Genomic DNA, 20,000 nt, shown 5'->3' on the forward strand with positions numbered 1-20,000 from the left:
AACTTCAGTGGGTGTGTCCTAATTTTGAGGAGGTAGCGAGTAGATGTTTACTCCCTCCCAAGAAACCACTCATGCATTCGTTATTAGACATAATGTCCTCTACCACTCATTCACTCATTATCAGACATATCTTATTTCCTATACAACTCATTCAGTCATTCATTATTAGCCATATATAATTTTCCATACCACTTATTCATTATAATAAGATATATCTTATTTCCTATACCACTCATTCACTCATTAATCGTTAGACATTCATTGTTGGACATATCTTATATTCATTAATTTCCTGTCTGTTTTAAGATAAAAGTTGGTGGGATATCCTTAATGGTCGTTCCGTACCAGTTAAGTAACAAAACTGCAAACTGCAAAAATACAAAAATAGGATTCAAAAGGTAGGTTCAGAAAATATACAGTATATTATAAGATAAGATACGATAAGATAACATGAGATGAGATGATATAAAATGAGATGATATAAAATAACTAAGATATGATTAGATACCACGATACCCTATGCTACGATACCCTATGCTCCGTTACGCTACTCAATGATGCGATACAATGTGATAAGATTAGATGAAATGAGAGGAAATGAGATAAGCTAGGATAAGATAAGTCAAAAAACGCTAATGTTAAAGAAAGTGAAAAATAAATTATGGATCTCTGATCCGACTTGCCCCACCCCTCCATGAAATTTCATGTTAACTGGTTGAGTAGTTTTTGTGTAATCATGCTAACAAACAAACAAACAAACAAACAAACAAACACATATGAGAACATAACCAACTTGGAGGGGACAAAGCAGTACCAATCACGAGGTACAGTGACTCAGTTATTTTCCAGCTCCCACCTTGATCAAATAGCAAATTCTGTGTCACCTACAGAAGTGTTTGGTTTAAAATGAGGTGTGGTCAGGCGTGATGTTGGTCCATTGTTATCTTGACACACTGGAAAGTGATTGCCAAATTTGGACCAAACCTGGTCGGAACTCAGTGGTGCAAGATGGGCAGAGTTATAGTAGTTAGTTCCTGCATCTATTACAGTGTTCAACCAACAGTTTCCCCGGATTACACGATCCACATTATTGCACTACTGATCACTAAGGTTCAATTTCAAAACCCATTAGTTTGTGCAATCAATCTGTCCCCGTAACTGCAACATTGTTATGTGCATTCCCACTTACACACTATTTATCCTGTTTACAGTGTATTATTGCCATTCCTATATTTCATTATATTTAAAGATTGCCCCTGTTTTTATTTCTTTGTGTTTATTACATTTTACTAATGCTTCTCTGTCGTCTTTGCTGCTGCAATAAGGCCAATCTTCTGCATTCTGGGATGAAAGAGGAAAATAGTATCTTACATGCATCTACATAGCACATAGGCATACACTCTGCTTGTTACACGCAGATGGTCTGCTAGTGAATGAAGGAGAAGCATTCACTTACTACCTAGGAAATCCGCCCTTATAATAGCAATCTGCCAAGATGCAAACATACCAGGCTTTTATAGCAAATGGGAGATGTCACTGTGGTTTATTACATGTTAAACTCAAAACACACCCACAATTAATAAAGAGAAAGGAGTGAAAACCAGAACAGGTTGTCACGAACCAAACGGGAGGCTATGACAAAAGATGGAGACACATGGAAAATAACAATCAATTAATTATTATTATGTAATTATTAATATATCGAGGATATCTAAAACTAACAATAGTGTATGAAGTCATATCAGCATGGTGGGTGGGTGCCTGAGTAAGAAAATGTGACTGTAATGGTGTGTGGTGCAAAAACACAAACCAACCACCAACCCAAAAAGTGGAGAAAAACAAGCTCTGACTGAGACTTTAATATCGGTTCCCCTGGCACACAGGGGCCAGATGGAGTCCAGGTGCTGTCACCTGACATGACGCTCTGCCACGCCCACCTCCAGCACTTGTGTAGAAACCAGCCACGAACAAAGTGACAGGCACAGAGAGCGTGTGTGTGTGTGTGTGTGTGTGTGTGTGTGTGTGTGTGTGTGTGTGTGTGTGTGTGTGTGTGTGTGTGTGTGTGTGTGTGTGTTCCGTCAACACATTTCCAGGATATCTCAGCAAATAAAAGAGACAATCTGAAGCTTATATTGATTTACTGATTCATTCAAATGTGAAACAACTGATGCACACACACTAACTATACATACACATGTACAATAACTAACAAAATTACAAAATAACTTTGTAACGAATGTCGCACTGCCCTTTTGAATGTATATAGCTTTGGTTTTTGACTTTTTTATAGTAAGCTCTTTCTACCATGCTTTTATTTTAATTTAACTATTGCACTGCTGAGCTGACCGGTTTCTTCTTGTCCAACATTGTAATGTTGTCCCTGTGTGATATAAGTATGATATAAATATGATAAGTGACATAATTTAAAAGTAACATAAAAAATGCTAGCATTGACTGATTGGGGTATAGGCACAATAATTCATAATCATTATAAATAAGAACAGTTTATGGATCCACAGAGGTGCCTTCATTCCCTGAGACAATATAAAGCATTTTTTTAATAAGCCATCTATACGACTGTCTATTGTTCTCTGAGTGACATCACATCTGAAATAGATATGGAAACTACAAACTACATTTTCTTCTGTGTTCACTGGAATAAGATATTTGATTAAGGAGCAATAGAAAATAGTTTTTCCACGTATAGTTTATGTAATAGCAGCAAGTCTAAGGCATTTTCTGTGCGTCGTAATATGCAGCAGTTGAGCAATTGTCATTCAACATGATGCAATGAAATAAAGTGAAGAAAGCTACAGTATTTACTGGCAACCACATCCTATCTGTGATACAGGAGCTACAGCTTAAATGGAACACTGAAATGTAGTATACTACCAATACTGTATTTTATTACATTACATTTTCTACTTATTAGCTTCTACAACAACCAACAATTTAAGATTATCTTCAGGGTTTTGCAGGTAGCATTCTTTCCACTTGTCTGAGTAAAAGGGTTTAAGCAGAAACATATTAAATACTTTACAGCTATAGTGGCAGACCCTAACTTATTAGAGTCATGTGTTATATCGTGAATTAAACAACTTCTCTGCGCACTTCACATTATTTGTATTTGAGAATCTAGTACTTCCCAACAGCACCAGTCAATGAGGGGTACATTGCATATGTGCCATAGGATGGAGGTGGAGCAGATGGTTCCAAGGCAGTTGGGTTTTGTAGGAAATTGGTCCCTACGCTTGAGTTTGCATACCCATCAAATCCATATGCAGGGGGCGGCCTCTCATCATCAGGCCCCAGTGAAGCAGGCAGGATGACTATAGGGAACTTGATCTGGGGGTCCGTAGCATATTTAACATCCAGATAGACCTGTGGTGAAGAAGAAAAACTCAGCATCTATTATTCTGGTCATGGAGCCCTGTTGCCATGAAGACATGCACAGACACTTATTGGAAAGGGAGACACGCACCCTGAGTCTGTACTCAGCTTTGATGATGCTGCAGTTCAAGATGGACGCACACGTGGTGGCAGGGATGGTGATGATCCTGGTGACATTCTGACCTGCCGAAGGTGGAATGGTTTCGCCCACTTCTTTCAGGATGTCTTTGGTTTCGACTCGCCTCTTCGTTTTTGCAAAGTAGCTGTACTTCCTGTACAAGCAGTACTTGGGCCTAATGTCACGAGATGACTTGTTCTGAATGTAGGCCACAACTTTGATGCCTTCACCTGGAAAACACAGCAGCCCTTATGGTCTTGTTGACACCTACACACGAGTGATGCCGCAGTCCATTACACTTTGGAGCTCGGCACTCAGAATGACGAAAGTCAATAAACACTGTCGAGACAACCCAGTCTTATCTCAAAACGTATAATAGATACGTTGGTCCACTGGTAAAAACGTAGTAATGTCAGGACAGGAGATTGTTCGGGTCATAAGTGTTCACAACAACAGGACAATGCGTTCAGGAGGCTGAGGTATATCACTGCGAAAATAAATACAATTTAAGTTTTAGTTTACAGAATATCGACACAAGCTCCGGCCCTAATAGCCAAAAGCTCTGGAATCTTTCAAAGTTGACATTTTCTTTGGAATTTTCTACGTGTATGGCTCCTCTTTTTCATCCGGTGATATGTGCATTTCTTTTTATTTCAGTTTTGCGTCCGTTGCATGATAGAAATGCCATCAGCACATCCACTCGCTCGCTGTGAATTCTCTGGACATTTTCCTGCTGTATTGTAACCCGGGCTCAATTTTCCTGATAATTTACCAGGCGGCTGGCAGGTTCAGTGCATGTCTGAAAGCAGGTTTGTTCTACAACTGTGTGTGTCTCTGGAGCTGAAATCTCAAATTAGAAAACTGAATTTTATATATAAAAAACATTTTTTAAGTCAGTAAAAATTACTTGCAGCTAGTCCCTGCGACTTTTATTGAACAGCTGCCTCCTTGTCTACAAGTGACAAATATTTAAACAACTGCTAAATGAAGCCAAACAGCAGCACTGGTTTCATAATCTACCACATTACTCATCTGTTAAATACCAATCTCTGACCGAACTTTACTATCATTTGTTTATATTGGCCACTCAGACCAGACCGTGTGAAGCTGAGGTGTGAATGCATCAAAGGTTTGTTTTAATACTAAACACGGTAAAACCTTGTATTTATATGAAAATAAATGTCCTTATCTTCAGACCATAAAAAAGTTCCATGAAGGAAAGGGACTTTGAGCTACACATGGTTCAGCTGGGAAGATTTGCTGTTTTACTGCAACCTGTTGATAAGATAATCGGTGTGAATGAGGGAATGGATTATGTAATACCTTGGCGGAAGCCTGTCTGTGCAATATTTACATCCATGCCCACTGTTCCTGATGTGAAGAGCTTCAGTTTCTTATCGATGATACTGTGCTGTGGGATCTACCAAAGAAAAAAGGCATATTAGTCAGACACAGTGTTAATTCTCATTACTGTGTCAAAGTCAAACAGGAAAACACCATGGATGTGTATTCATGACCTTGTTTGTGTGTGTTTTAATGTAGGTACCCTCAGCAACGCCTCACTTTGTGGGTTTCCTTTGTGCATGAGGGTGAACTGAGCCTTAGCTTTACTGTCCAATTTCATGGGCCGGCTGAGGATCACCTCCACCGTGTACACGATTTTTCCGTGGGAGGCTTTGAAGGAGGATGGCAGCTCTCTGCATGACATGACAACACAGAGTACAAAACAGAAAGTCACAACAACACTGTCTTATATTACATTAACGTTTCTTTCTTTTATAATAATCGACTCACTGTGCTGGAATCTGAAAGATGAATGGGTAGACATGGCAGCCTGGGCCGACAGTGCTGCCTGAAAAACAACAACAAAACTAAGTGACTTAACCCACCACTGATTAAAGCAAGATTTTTAAATAAATGAATGAATACATTGGCAGCCAAGCATGGCTGCTAATGTTAAATGGTAGAAGTGTACATGAATTGCCCTGAAGGATCCAGATGACAGAAGTGGTACAAAGTTCAAGAGCAACTGTTCCTTTTACAACTGTTTCTTAATCAGTGTGATTGTTTTAAATCATATAGGCATCTCATAAAACTTCAATCTTATGTCAGTCAGGGACTTGACTTTACAAACTCCTTCTTAATCCATGTTGATTTATTTCACCTTCTCCAACATTGCGAGACATGACATTTTTCAAAATGTTTCAACATTTTTCTTGATTTCTCCGAGAATAATTCACGGATTTTAATGAATGTGTATCATTTGGTGCAGAACCAGATAAAACCGTAGATCTTTTGATTTTAAATGTGGTTTCATGAGGGACTGTTGGGTCTTGGCGGAGGTTTACGCTCTCTGAGTGCCCCTCTAGTTTTTATGTGTAATGTATTTAATATGAAATAAAATAAATATTACACTAAATATAAGTATATGCATGAGATGAGAAAGACACAGTGTAAGAGAGATACATGTAGAGAAACAGCAGCAAAGCAACTGTACTTTTATATATGATATTTAAAACAAAAAATGAAAGATGAAATAAACTTTCATATCTTAACAACTCATTCTTATGTAACATCCCCATATCCATTATACACTGTGAATAAAACAAACAGATCATAGCAGGTTACTTCTCCTCTGAATGAGATAAGAAGTACACTCACCGCGATCTTCCTGAAAGAGAGATTGTTTGATGCTGAAGTACTTCTCTTTGTTGTAGTACGTTACGGTGGTTTTTCCATAATGTTCGGTCCATTTCACTTCTGCTTTTCCCTTCAGCTTCACGACGAGTGCATTTATTTTGCAGTCGCCAGACACCTCCAGATTGATCTGTCCTGTGAGCGAATCGCCACTGGTGAAAACGTCGCTTTTGGATATGGGATTAATTCCCACTGTAAAACTCTTCACACTGTTTGACATCCTGTATAAAGTGTGATCACCAAGCACAGTGTTGAGTACAAAGCGAGTTCCAGGTCGAGACAGAGAAGACAGATTTTATATCCTGTGTGTGAGGTGAGTCTCTGCAGATAGATAAACTCTGAAGTTTTAGATAATGATTAAACCACAGCGCAGTAAATCAGCTTATTTACAGCCAGACGGAATTACTTGCTGTAAATATATAAAATGTTGCTCTGGGGGATGCCAAAAATGGAGTAAATAGAGGGTCATATAAATATATATATATATTATATTTCTTGTATAAATCAACAATGGTTCAACAACACCATTTGTCTAAATGGCTGTAGCATATTACAAGCTGCTGCTGCTGGATCTCGTAGTGTCGGTGTGTTCAACATACGCAACACATCATGTGGGGTAAAAAGGTTAGTGGAAAGTATGAGTAATATGAGGAATGAAGGGCGGTGCATCAGCAGTACACCTGGTATCTAAAGATGTGAGGATGACTACTAACATTTATATAACTGAACAGAAAAACATGTAGGAATTCCTCATTATATGTAAATATTATTTTAGTAGGTGTTTCTTAGTATGTAAAGTTTTATTTCCTCTGAAAAGGAGGTTATGTTTGTTTGTTGGTTTTATCTTTAACAGGCTTACTACTAAACTGATTCCCACCAAACTTAATAAAGGAATGGGACCTGGAAGAAACTAATGAGAAAAATGTTTTCACCTATTTTTTGGGGAATAATTATATATTAATAATTATATATAACGATATTATAATGATGTATATCTAACTGCTGTATATTTTGAGATTTCTTAAAATAAGTTTTTATTGGGAACCGTTGCCTTCCTAGTTATGTTGCTATTTAATACTGTGTGGCACTAGTAGTTAAGAATAAAATAGATTAGATAGAATTTTCATTGTTTAGGGAGTTTTAATAACAGATTAATCACTTAGGTTATCAGACCCCTTCCATTTTTCTTTTACATACCTAGAACTAGACTATCATGAGTAGAATTGTTCAGCCTTGGTGGAGGTATCCGCTCAACTGATGGCAATTCGAATTTATATAGTAACCAAAAAAATGCCTTATGGTAACTACAATAATTACTGCCCTATGTGAGCATATGTGCCAAAGTTGGATCCTATCAAGGCTTTGGAAAGATTTGGAAAGAATTGTTATGTGAGGTAACAGTGACCCTGACCTTTAACCTCCAAATTCTAATCAGGTCATCCTTGAGTCCATCAGACTATTTGTACCGAATTCCCCCAGGTCGTATACTAGAGATATCATGGTTCACAAGAATTTGACGGACAGAGGGACCTGCATTGTGAAAACACACATTGCCTTCAGCCACTGATTTCTTCACCTTTTGCAGGGATGTCCCTGATGTTTGCTCTTGGCAGGGGTTGATGTCACCAGATGACTCATCCAGTGTATGTGAAATGTGTGCGTGGTAACGGAAGTGTTCAGAGCTCATTGAGAGCTTTATGGCTTTCTGTTAGGAATAAAAAAAGAAGGGGGGGGGGGGGATTGATAGTATGATAAAGGGAGGGGGCAAGAAAGATACAAGGAGAGCAGCATTTAGAATAAATACCCTGCACGATGCTGCCTCCTATAGGAAAACTGACTGCACCGTATTTGCGACAATAACAGTTGTAAGACAAGCAGCATATCTAGACAGTAAAAGATGGGGGGGGAACACACAAAATAAACGCACATCAACATTTTATTCCATGTCTAAAAGTGCAAAAGTACATACGCTCATGCTACTGCATAGCACGATAAAGTTAAATGATACCTAAAAGTGAAAAAGCGTCTTCACATTACGACGATATCATTTGACACACTCACATCATAACTATTAATATAATTACTATATTGTAATATTCAACATATATATTTGACCAATTCAGTTGGTGACACGAATGAGACTTGACCTAAACAACAGGCACTGAGGTTCTGGTCCAGCAGCAGCTGAAGCTAGACAGTATGCTCACCAGCTATACGACTGTCGAGATGTGCATGCACCCTAGAAAAGAGCTAAATCACAACATTAGTTTCCATTAGTTTCAACAAACACATTAAAGTTAAAAAGGAGCAGCTTGAGATGATGAGAACACACAGTGAACGAAAGCCAGTAAAAGGTTTGAGATGTGTACAGCTGCTCTCAGTCGTCAACCACAAAAACACAAAATCAGCCAGATGTCAGAAGTTAGTGATTATCAACCGTTCTGACTCGATTAGAGGGAGATTTGGCTGAAAATCAAAGAGGAGGCGGCTTTCCTCCAGGAAATGAAGTGAATGGTTTTCACTATGAATCATAACAGGGCTAAAAAGATTGAACTGAAGTTTTCACAGTACTAGCATTGTTTCCGCCGCTGAGGGGAGAGCAAAAAGTAATTTGGTGCATGGGGTTGAATCGGTTCAGCCGAGGACTCAGCTGCTTGCTGCTGATCATCATCATCATCATCATCATCATCATCATCATCATCACCAGTTCGAGCACATTTGTCCTTAAACTTTTAATTTAGTCAGATTGCAGAGTGAAACACTTCTCTACACAGCGCACATACAAAACAGTGTGTATATGACAACAGTTCATCTGTTAAAAAACGTGACAGAAGATGAGATGAAACAATAAAAACACAATATCATATTCCAATGTACTTTTTTTATAACATTAACATCAATTCAGCTTCTTGATTAAAAAGCAATAACATATAACATATGTTCCCTTCTACCTCAGTCTATTCAGTCTTATATTGACAACGAATAGATGTCCTGTAAACATTGGCAATAATCACATACATACATTTATACACACTAATACTGAGATAAATGCACAACATCTTGTCTGATGGCAGTAAGATGCTTCAGGCAGTTTCCACAAAGCAAGCTTTGTACCTTTGGTTTATATGTGATACTATGAAGAGTCACTTGCTGTATAAACAAAGCACTTTGGTGTATATCACTTTAAAAATGACATTACTGTTTTACATTGTAATATTGATATAATATTGATATATAATATTAAGGCCACACAAAGATATTTCTTGAATAAAGTCATAAATTAAGGGGAATAAAGTTGTCATTTTAGATGAGGAATATCAGAAGATCAGCCTGTTGCCTGAGATAAAATGAGCAATGTAGGGCATCTTGTTATTTTGTAAAAAAGTGTCTATTCCAAAGCAAGAGCCACATGGAGAGAATTACCTCTTTTGTGGATGAGGAAATTAAAGAAATCAAGAAATGATATGATTGGTTCGAGATTTTTCCTCCAGACGTAGTGGAACTCTGGAGAGCAAACGTTCTCCTGGCCTCTTATTTCCTGAAAATATTTGTATTTTCTTTATTCTTCTAACAGTATGACATTTTCTCATGAAATTGCCAAATAATTCCTAAAAACTTGGTTTCTTTATATGGCCCTAATAGTAATGCCATAATAAGATGCTTGTGTTCAAATCAATGGTGTCTTGTAATCCCAAGAAGAGATGGGCCAAATGCAATTAGCATGACACAGAAATAAAAAGAAATACATGTATGCATGTAAATCATAAACAGAATACAAAATTAAACTTTTCATTGGCAACATACAGTGTGTTAAAGACCTGACAACACCTGGTGAAAACATGCACGAAGCAAGTTTAAGCAGAAGGAGAATTTGCAGCAGCAGAACAGAGACACGCAAAACATCAAACAGTTCACAATGAATTGAAGAGACAGAATTTGATCGTGGGAAGACTAGAATTGGCAACTGGAGTTTGTCAAAATGAGCATAAGAGACTTTTGCAAATGTAACACATCATACAAAAACACACAAAGGTTATCTTTACACAAACAGCAGTAAAAAATGAAAAGCTTAGAGGCAAAGGTCTTCCCTGTTGTGGTGAGCCCTATACGAAAACCCTGAGAAATACTGAAAGGCTCCCCAGTCACAGGGCAGAGTGAGGAATTGTAGTATGTTGGCATTTCATTAGATTCATCTGAATCAACTCACACATAAGGAGGGGGTTGAGGATGAACAGGGGTATCACAAACGATGATGGGAAACAGAACGGTGAGGTCAGGGCCAGAGCACACTGTCACGCTCACCTGTAGGAAAAAAACAAACAAGAGAACAGTCAAACCTTGCACATTTGTTTCCAGATCATTTCGTCCAGCATTCAGCCTTTGATTAGCACCAACCTCAATAGAATAACTAACGACCAGGATGCTGCAGTTAGAGATGGTAAGTGATGCAGACTGAGGAATCAAGACCATCATCTCAGTGTGCACGTCGCAGGTGTGTGCGTGGATGGGCTGCCCGAACCCTGATTCCAAGTTCTTGTCATACACCCTCCTGTTGACCCTTTCGTGGGTGTAGAAGGTCTGCTTCTGCAGCAGCTTCACCTTCGGAGTGGCTGTTCGAGATGAACCGTTACTGAAGTCACAAATTATTTTCACAGTTTCACCTGGAGGCAAAAAACAGACACGGCTTTCGTTATGTCAATAGTATTGGGGGGGGATGGATGGATGGATGAGTGTGTGTTAGGATGGATGGATGGATGGATGGATGGATGGATGGATGGATGTGTGTGTTAGAATGGATGGATGGATGGATGTGTTTTAGGATAGATGGATGGATGGATGTGTGTGTGTTAGGATGGATGGATGGATGGATGTGTTTTAGGATAGATGGATGGATGGATGTGTGTGTGTTAGGATGGATGGATGGATGGATGTGTGTGTGTTAGGATGGATGGATGGATGGATGTGTGTGTTAGGATGGATGTGTATGTGTTAGGATGGATGGATGTGTTTTAGGATAGATGGATGGATGGATGTGTGTGTGTTAGGATGGATGGATGGATGGATGTGTTTTAGGATAGATGGATGGATGGATGTGTGTGTGTTAGGATGGATGGATGGATGGATGTGTGTGTTAGGATGGATGTGTATGTGTTAGGATGGATGGATGGATGGATGGATGAGTGTGTGTTAGGATGGATGGATGGATGGATGGATGGAGTACCAGGAGTAAAGGCTTTCTTCTCCACACTGACTGTCATTGTGATAGCAGGTGAGGCACACCACAGGCAGAACAGAGTCATTTGGTTGGAGCCTGAGAGAGGAGCCTGTGAAAAAGACCAGCGTAAAAACAGGTGCGGCAGACATCCACAGATTTTACATACTGACAGACAAATGATACGACACATACACAAACTGCACATGAATCACACTGCGACTTCAGAATGTGTTTACTCCACCAGGAGGTTGTGTTTTCAACCCAGTCCATTTGATTGTTATGGATTTCCACGACACTTGGTGTAGGGATGGGCGTTCAAGTTTTGGGCAGGGTGGATGTAGTATTTATTTTCTCAATAAAATATTGTAGTGCATGCAATTTAGTGCGACTTTACTGAATTTAGGTACGCTGTCACACCTGTAAGTCTGAACCGTGGTCTAAACCCAGGGCCGTGTCTTTGAAACATTGTCTACATTGGATCATTATCTTGCAGGAGGTGAAGACTACAAACAATCCTGCGAGCCGCTACTGCGTCTTTTTCTTCTTCTACTTTTTAACGCTGTCACAACTTCCTGCAGTTGGTCTGCTATCCCCAAAAATATAATATATGTATAAATTAAAATGTTTTCACACTGCAAACGCTCCAAACCATGGTTCAGTTTGATGCAGACTGGACCACCTCTTTTGATTGGACTTTTGTCTGTCTGATGCGGACCGTGGTCAGAGGTATTTAACACCTTATAACTTAGTTTGGATGCAACTGAAAAATTTGAAGGTCTCTGCCAAACAAGGTGGGTGTGAAATCACCCTAAGGAGGCTGTTGGGCCTTGGCAGAGGTCTGCCCTCTTCTTTGTGCCATGCTAGTTTCAATGTTTGCAGCTATGAGTACCACTTCCATGTCTTTTTCGCATTGCATAGCGGGAAAAGTAGTCCCCATACTTAACACAGTTAAAACTCCAGAATTTCTCACCACACCCCCTGGGACTGGTCTGTATGGACAGTAATTACGTTTAATGATTTGATTTAATGATGATGGAACTTGAGCCTTTTCAGATATATTTCCTTTCTGTCTCATGGTTTGGTGTGTAAACGTGTTCGTTTTGACTCGTCAAAGCAGGCACTGTATGTGAAGGCTCAGTGGAGCAACAGAATCAGTAACAGAATCATTGTTAATGCTGGTGGTTCCACCTCTGCTTTTCGATAGAATGTCAAAATGCTGTAAAATTGTGTACTAAAATGAACCAACTCCCGAGATAGTAGGACGAACATGGGGGTTAATATTGACCCAGCAGCTCTTTGGGTGTTTTATCTGCTCATGGCTCACTTACCCTCAGCTCTGGCTGGTTGGTATTGATGCTGTTTATGAGGTTTAACTCAGTCACAAAGTCCTTAGACATGTGCCAGGGTCTGTGGATGCTCACGGTTAACATATACTCTATTTTTCCACAAAGGCCCTTGAAGCTCGGTGGGAAGTCTCTGCATTGAGGTAAAAACAAATAAAAAAACAAAGATGAGATGTTGGAAAAGGTCAAATAGAAATTCATTTAACTCTGGGGAAAGTACAGTATCTAAAAGGATGAGATCAAGGGGGAGAAAACAGGACTGATCATCTCAGGGCTGGACACTAAAACAATATCAATCTGTGTTTGTCTCCTTCGGAAAAGACAGTTTCTTACACAAGCTATTTAAATTCCTGAAACGTCTATGCTTATAACTTACAAAGATGCTCTAAATTCCTAATTTTAACACAGAACACAGCCTGATCATCTGATATTCCCTCTGTAAAATGACACATAGCCTAAAACTATTATGACTTAATTCTCATAACAACACAAATTTTGTCTAGTAAAATAATGTCTTTTTCCTAGTGACATGGCGACTTTCTTCTTGTCACATCATGACTTTTCTTGTTAAATTATTTGTTCTTGTAATATTGCGACAAAATTATGAGGGAATTATGACTTTATTCTTGTAACATTACAACTTATTTCAGGTAAATGACGACCTTTGTACCTTGTTACGTCTTAATTCTCGTTGCATTAGGACTTACCCCCTAAAATTACAACTTTTGCTCGTTACATTACTACTTTTTCCTGAAAAGTCAGATTCTTTTTTCATCAGCATGGCCTTTAATGTGACCGTTATCGGGGTATTATCGATATCGACTGATGTGAAAATCTTGATATAATTTTCCAGCCATATCATCAGGCCCTGTTGCATCTGAATAAAGATTGTTTCCCTCTTAGTCTCATCCCTTCAGTAACCAGGATGGGGGGGGCAGCTCACACACATACACACCCCTGAGGTATCTGGCATGTAAACGGATACATGTGCGTGCCAGGCTGGAGTTTCACCGACTCGCCAATGGCTGTGAGGGAGAAAACGAAAAGTTCACTGACCAAAAACGTATCGTGGAAGTGCACAGCATCCAAACCACAGCTCGGTGAGTGCACAGCACAGACACGGGCTGATTCGGGATCAGACCTGAGTTCTCCTGCAGGATGACGCTCTTCAGGTCGAAGTAGGTGACTTTTGCACTGTAGTTTCTCTTCCTCCTCTTCTTCCCTCCGCCACTGGACCAGTGGATGTGGGCCTGTCCCTTCAGACGCATCGATATGTCGGTGATCTTCGTCTTCTTGCTCAGGTCGAAGGAGAAGTGTCCTGAGACCAGCTGCCCGCTGCGGAATGTCCTCCCCTCGCTCGCTACGTTGAAATTGATGCAGAAGTTCTTGACGGTCGATTCCAACATGGTCACAACCCGAGTTAAGTTTTTTATAAAGTTTTAAAAAAGCACGCTTCCATGCAGTGAGACAATCCGGAGGAATGTATATTAGTAATTCAGTGAGCAGAGATACAGACCGTGTTACTGACAGCTTCCAAAAAAACAAACAAATGCATCAGACTGAGCATGCGCAGGGTATGTAGCGGGACCAGCCCTGATTCCAGGCGGAGCCACAACACACAGTCCAGGGTCAGGGCCAGGGTGGGCGTGTCTGTCAGAGAGGAAGAGGAGGCTGAAGAGTTAAGTCAATGTCACAAAGTAAATTAGAGGAGACAATACAAAATACAAATGTATCTATTAGTCCATCCTTCTATCTATCTATCTATCTATCTATCTATCTATCTATCTATCTATTGATCGGATTTTCATTGATGTCTGATCTCATCAATGAAACAGGTAAAGAATCAGCTCCTTGGTAGGAAAACTACCACAGTTGTCTAGTATTGAACATGTTTTATTCACTAGGTCTAAACCTTAATATTTATGGTGCAACCTCATATTTTATTTATCATATGGACTAACCAGATTGTAAACAACAACTAAAACATTTGAGTGATCTATCTAAATAACAATTAACGGTTAGCTGTACTATGTCTTGCCCACATGAAACTGTTCTTTGAATAGGAGGGTTTGTGTTATGGTTTTTGTCGTTCTGCTGTTCTCTTTTGTTTCTTGGTTAATGACCTTTATCAAATGTATTTGTAAACTCCATCTAGTTTCTAATTCACATTTATCAGATTTGTTATTTAGATCACTTTTTGTTCCTTCGAATAGGATTACATAGAAAATGTATGTTCTCCAGTCAGAAGGTCATTCAGCTTCCAGCGTGTCCGACACAGATTGAGATGATTATCTTTATTCATTGAGCACTTTTTTAAAATCCAGATTACATGGTGCTTCACAAGGCAGCAATTAAAACAAATAAATTATAAATCATCACATCTAAAATATAATAGTTATAGATATTTTAAAAAAGACAGTTCAAAGACAATTACCAGACTAATTTAACAGAATATGTTACTCTTACCCACGCTTGTGCCTCCAGGTAGTATTAGAATGATAAACTGGTGACTTTGGTATTTTACTTCTTAACCTGGTGGCAGAGGTTAAGTGTAGTGATCCTAATCTATGGGATCTGATCTGCAGTGTTTTATCTTATGACATGAATAGACATGATGTTTTTCTTGGTGCCTTTATTCATCTGTGATGAAAACGAACCCTGATGTTCTTGCCTGAGGGCAGAGCTGAGTTTGTTTCCTCTTTTCTGGATCGTTTCATCTCAACACAAAGACTTGAAATATCACAAACTGGAGTTTTCTGACTGCGATTTTTTTCGCCACCCAACAAAAAAAACGAGGGGACTTTTCATTAGTATCAAAACTTTGTACCTACATGGCGTGTGAAGGACCCGAGCTACAAGTCCTGATGAGACTTTATTCACACAAAAAGGATGGAAATCATATATAAAACACAAGCAATTACGTGATGGGCACAAAGAAGTGTTCGAAAGCTAGAGACTCAGTCTATAATGATAAAATTAAGCTAACAAACTTAGAGACATAACCGCCACCAACTGGACTGTGGAACAGGAAATAAAAACAGCATCAATACAAAATGAGAGACTAAGCAGACAATAAAATAAAATAAGGACAACTTTATAAATTATTATTACTAAATCTGTTTCTTTTAAAAACCTAAAAATGTTAATGTCACTGCTGCTTTTCCCTTTGTCAACTTACCAGACACCACAAAGGGGGATAAGACAAAACACATTCACATTAACGAACAACAAAAGAAAACTCAACAGGATAGTTGACTCTCCATTAATCAAAGCAAAATATCGAAATGCCAAAATTAAGTTTGTTGAAATGCACAAAATATCTAAACTAAATGTCAATCCCCCCCCCCCCCCCCGCCCCTGATGTGGTGGGCACCTGGTACCGCCTCATTGGCCCTTCCTTTATTTAAGTCCACTGCTGCCTGGTGCCCACCTGTTTGCCACATGACCCCCAGCAGTGGAACAAAGGAAACCTTCTCAGTGCCGGTAAAACAAAACAGAAAACTAGAAGAACTGGTGTCAGACACTTAAAAAGACATAAAGGTGACATGGTGGAATTTCTTATGATCATAAACCAAATGGAGCTGTTGGAGATGAGAGTGTAGTTTGTGGTGTAGACAGTAAATTCCCACTGCACCTCCCATGTTGGAGGCCTCCTGAAGAAACCACTCAGAGATTTTGCTGAGAACTGTGTGAAGATGTTGCACCATGTTGTTTTCTCCACTCAGCATGTGTGTGGCCTGGGGTGAGCCAAGACAACACGTTTGCGTCTTTTGACCGAAATTAGTTCCCGTTTTGTGGGTTGAGGGAATTTCACTACTTAACAAATCCAATTTCTCAAAACAAATTTCTACACGTCTCTGCTTCCCTACCAACACAGTGGAGATTGATGTTGTTTCATTTTAATGGCAGTATGTCACACTTACACAAGTTGATGTTCCCACACACTTTTTTTTAGAGCATCAACTAGTGTTTGTCTTCCAGTATGTCACACCTACACAAGAATGTGTTTGTCTTCCAGTATGTGAAGAAAGCATTTCTGTCAGTCTCTGTCAGTCTCTGTCCATTTCTGTCTCACTGTTTCTCTCTTTCTTTGAGTCTGTCCCTCTCTCCGTCTCCTTTTATGTCTCTGTCCATCTGTGTGTCTCTTTCTGTCTCTCTCTCTCTCTCTTTCTCTATTTCTATCTCTTTGTTTATTTCTGTCTCTCTCTCTCTCTCTCTCTCTCTCTCTCTCTCTCTCTCTCTCTCTCTCTCTCTCTCTCTCTCTTCTATCTCTTATCACTCTCTCTGTCTCTCTATTTCTATCTCCATCCATATTGGATTTGATTGGAATCATAAATGATCTATTAATAGGCCTAAGTGAGAAAATAGGATTTTGTAATTTGGTTGAACTGACCCCGAACAGCTGAGCTCATCTAACCACTAGATGGCGCTAAATGCTTTATTGTGATGCTCCTGGTGCATTGTACAGAACAACTATAACTTTACTGGCAGCCAAACTTTTCATTACAAACCTTTACATCCTATTTCATCCAGACTTGCATCAATCATTTCAGAATTACCCTCTGAACAAGCTGCTCGGCCACATTTTTTAACATAATGAGTTCACTGCGCTGTGATAGGTTCATGGTACACAACGCGGCCATTTAACACCGATAACGACCCATTAGCACTGACAGCACGAGGCGTTTAAAGACCCCAGGCCCCCAGTTAACTTGACCACACATCTTCTCCTTCCTGCTGTCTCCTTCTATTCGAGAGAGAGAGAGGAAACGGATCTGCCAGCAGCTCTTCTTTGGAGTGTAGTGAGGCACAACACTTGACTTGACAAATGACTTGTTAGAGATTGCGTCCAGGCTGTTCCATGTGTGGGGGACACTGTTACAGAATGGGATTCAGGGCGATCGCTAAACCACACAGACATTTAAATGTTGTTGAACGTTTAACAGTTTGTGATATTTAGACCAGAATCTCAGTGCAATTCCTCAGTTTGAAACAGGAAGAGCTTAAGAGCTGAAATCGCTTTAATCAACAAACTTTAATCACCTCTGTTAGTGAAGCCAAGTGTCCATTAGCTGCTCAAAGACTTTACCATGCAGGCGTATAAACAGTGGAAAGAGTTTATTATTACAGTGGTACTTTAGCCCCGAATAGCATCTCGTGCAGAGTGGCATTCGCATGAAATCAAGATCGCAGCTGTTTGACATCAGGGACGACTCTGATGTTGTTAGAGATTAATGATGGGTTGTGTTAATGGATAAACTTTGACATCAAACACACGCAACCCTTCCTTCTCCAGACTTCGTTCACTTTTATACAACAAAAAGGGCAGAGTACCGAAAAGGAAACATTCTGAGTTGAGATGATTAATAACCCTTGTAAATGTAAAGGTCTTCCAAATTGAATCGATGATAAATTGCCAACCAGCAGCAGATGTCAAGTGGACATCATCAGTTGTGTACCTGTCAGAGTCAGCTGTGCAGCTTTGTAATCACATTCATTTGGTGTTAAACCTGGCTTTGTACGTTCACATATTTCGAGTGTATTCATGGTTTTATTTTCTTCGCTGCACTACTAATTTTCCTCAAGCTTTGCCTTCCTGACTTTAGGTTTATCTGTTTCTCTAAATTTTAGGACCCATCATCAGACGTGAACCCCCCCCCACGATCATAGGATGTTTAGGCCATCGTCACTTCACACCCTCACCAGAGGTAGGCATTTGCCAGGGTCCCGGGGTGTGTCCCATAGCCAATCATGAGCTTATGATTGTTCGTTTCCGTTCTCTAGAAATGATAATTGGTATCAAAAGCTGGATCTCGTTTTCTTTGTACTTGAAGTAAAACACTGAGTGATGATGATCCTTTAGCTGTTTTTTTACGTTGCATCTGCTGCTGCCAAATAATACACCGTGAGCTTAATGTGATACAGCAACTTAATTTGAACAAGTCCTGTGGTGAAGGTGCAGAGAGAACATTGGCTTCTGGGAGATAATGTGTTTATCAGGGTTTGTAAAAGGCAGCTGGTTGTTGTGGATGTGTAAAATTGATGGAGATGAGAACTCTGCATGTTTTACTTTCAAGTTGGTGTCAGTAATGTGATCTTTTGATGGAGATCTACATGGTGTGTGTGTGTGTGTGTGTGTGTGTGTGTGTGTGTGTGTGTGTGAGACCACTTATAAGGGCACCTATCAGGTTTACTTGAGCTCATGGTGACTTGACTTTGCCCGCCAACTTGGTAAATCAACCACTCGCAGTTAGACGGTAACACACACACACACACACACACACACACACACACACACACACACACACACACACACACACGTCTATCTCTCCATCCATCTCTTTATCTCAGAGATATCACATCACCTTGTTAATTGGACCATCCAGACAACAGGAGCTGTTGTTTTGATCTACGTCTCCAGTAGAGGTGGAGGCACAGTCAGATGGCCGCTTTATTTTTTTGTTTGTCTTGACTCGTTTCTTTGAGTCAAGTTGTTTGACTTTATCCCAGATACACATTTACCGATTTGGAAACATGACATTGTCTTTTCTGATTATCTATAAGAGCCCTGATCAGCTCAGTAGCTGGCATGTGTTTCAAGGTTTCTGTAAACTTGTCCATCTACTTAATTATTCTGTTTTCCTGGCATGATTTGAAAAAAGACTGAGGCATAAGAATGCAGATTTATATTTTGACACATCATAACCATTTTGTTTGTTTGTACATGGATAGAGTCGACAGCAGCAGTTAGTTCGATCTAAATCCAAAGTGAAGTAAAGGAACCCAGAGGATAAGCCGCGTTATTGATCTGGAGTTTCTCCACACCGCCTCTCTCGTCTAGTTAATCCACAGGGTCAGCTCTAATGACATTGAGGAGCTCCTCTGGCAGTCGGCGCTGCTGCCAAGGAAGAAGAAGAGGAGGTGGTGTGGCAGAGTGAAAACAAGGAGGGGAACGTGAAGGAAGGATGAAAGGAGTGACGGGGGAAAGATGATGGATAAAAAGGAAAAAGTAGACAGCAGGAGGACGGGGGCTCGGCAGGAAAATGGTTATGGGAAGGGGAAGAAAATAGAGAATAGAGTGGGTGGATTTGAATGACAGAAAATGAGAATTTCAGCAGGAGGCTCAACACTGTTGGTAAATTATGTCAAGTCTAACATATCAAATTTTGCAACTTTTTTTCTTCATAAGATAGCCTTTAAAAAAATGTGAGTAATATGCATACATGCTTTCTTGCAG

General features: G+C 39.7%; 2 protein-coding genes across 2 annotated transcripts; both read right to left on the minus strand.

Annotated features, from left to right (window-relative positions):
- Positions 1-2,525: 2,525 nt before the first annotated feature.
- Positions 2,526-7,136, minus strand: LOC117767267 (arrestin domain-containing protein 3-like). The gene is made up of 6 exons (XM_034594741.1): positions 6,170-7,136; positions 5,303-5,360; positions 5,055-5,205; positions 4,832-4,928; positions 3,482-3,738; positions 2,526-3,381 (listed from the first exon to the last, which is right to left on the minus strand). Exons 1-6 carry the CDS (start codon positions 6,423-6,425, stop codon positions 3,136-3,138), a joined length of 1,065 nt encoding a protein of 354 aa, XP_034450632.1. The 5' UTR covers positions 6,426-7,136; the 3' UTR covers positions 2,526-3,135.
- A 3,208-nt stretch (positions 7,137-10,344) lies between these two features.
- LOC117767271 (arrestin domain-containing protein 3-like) lies at positions 10,345-14,326 on the minus strand. Its single transcript, XM_034594745.1, has 6 exons — positions 13,905-14,326; positions 13,719-13,788; positions 12,749-12,896; positions 11,427-11,529; positions 10,601-10,866; positions 10,345-10,507 (listed from the first exon to the last, which is right to left on the minus strand). Exons 1-6 carry the CDS (start codon positions 14,167-14,169, stop codon positions 10,409-10,411), a joined length of 951 nt encoding a protein of 316 aa, XP_034450636.1. The 5' UTR covers positions 14,170-14,326; the 3' UTR covers positions 10,345-10,408.
- Between the last annotated feature and the right edge of the window lie 5,674 nt (positions 14,327-20,000).

This window comes from Hippoglossus hippoglossus, chromosome 9, assembly GCF_009819705.1.
Source record: "Hippoglossus hippoglossus isolate fHipHip1 chromosome 9, fHipHip1.pri, whole genome shotgun sequence".
Taxonomy (NCBI): Eukaryota; Metazoa; Chordata; class Actinopteri; order Pleuronectiformes; family Pleuronectidae; genus Hippoglossus; species Hippoglossus hippoglossus.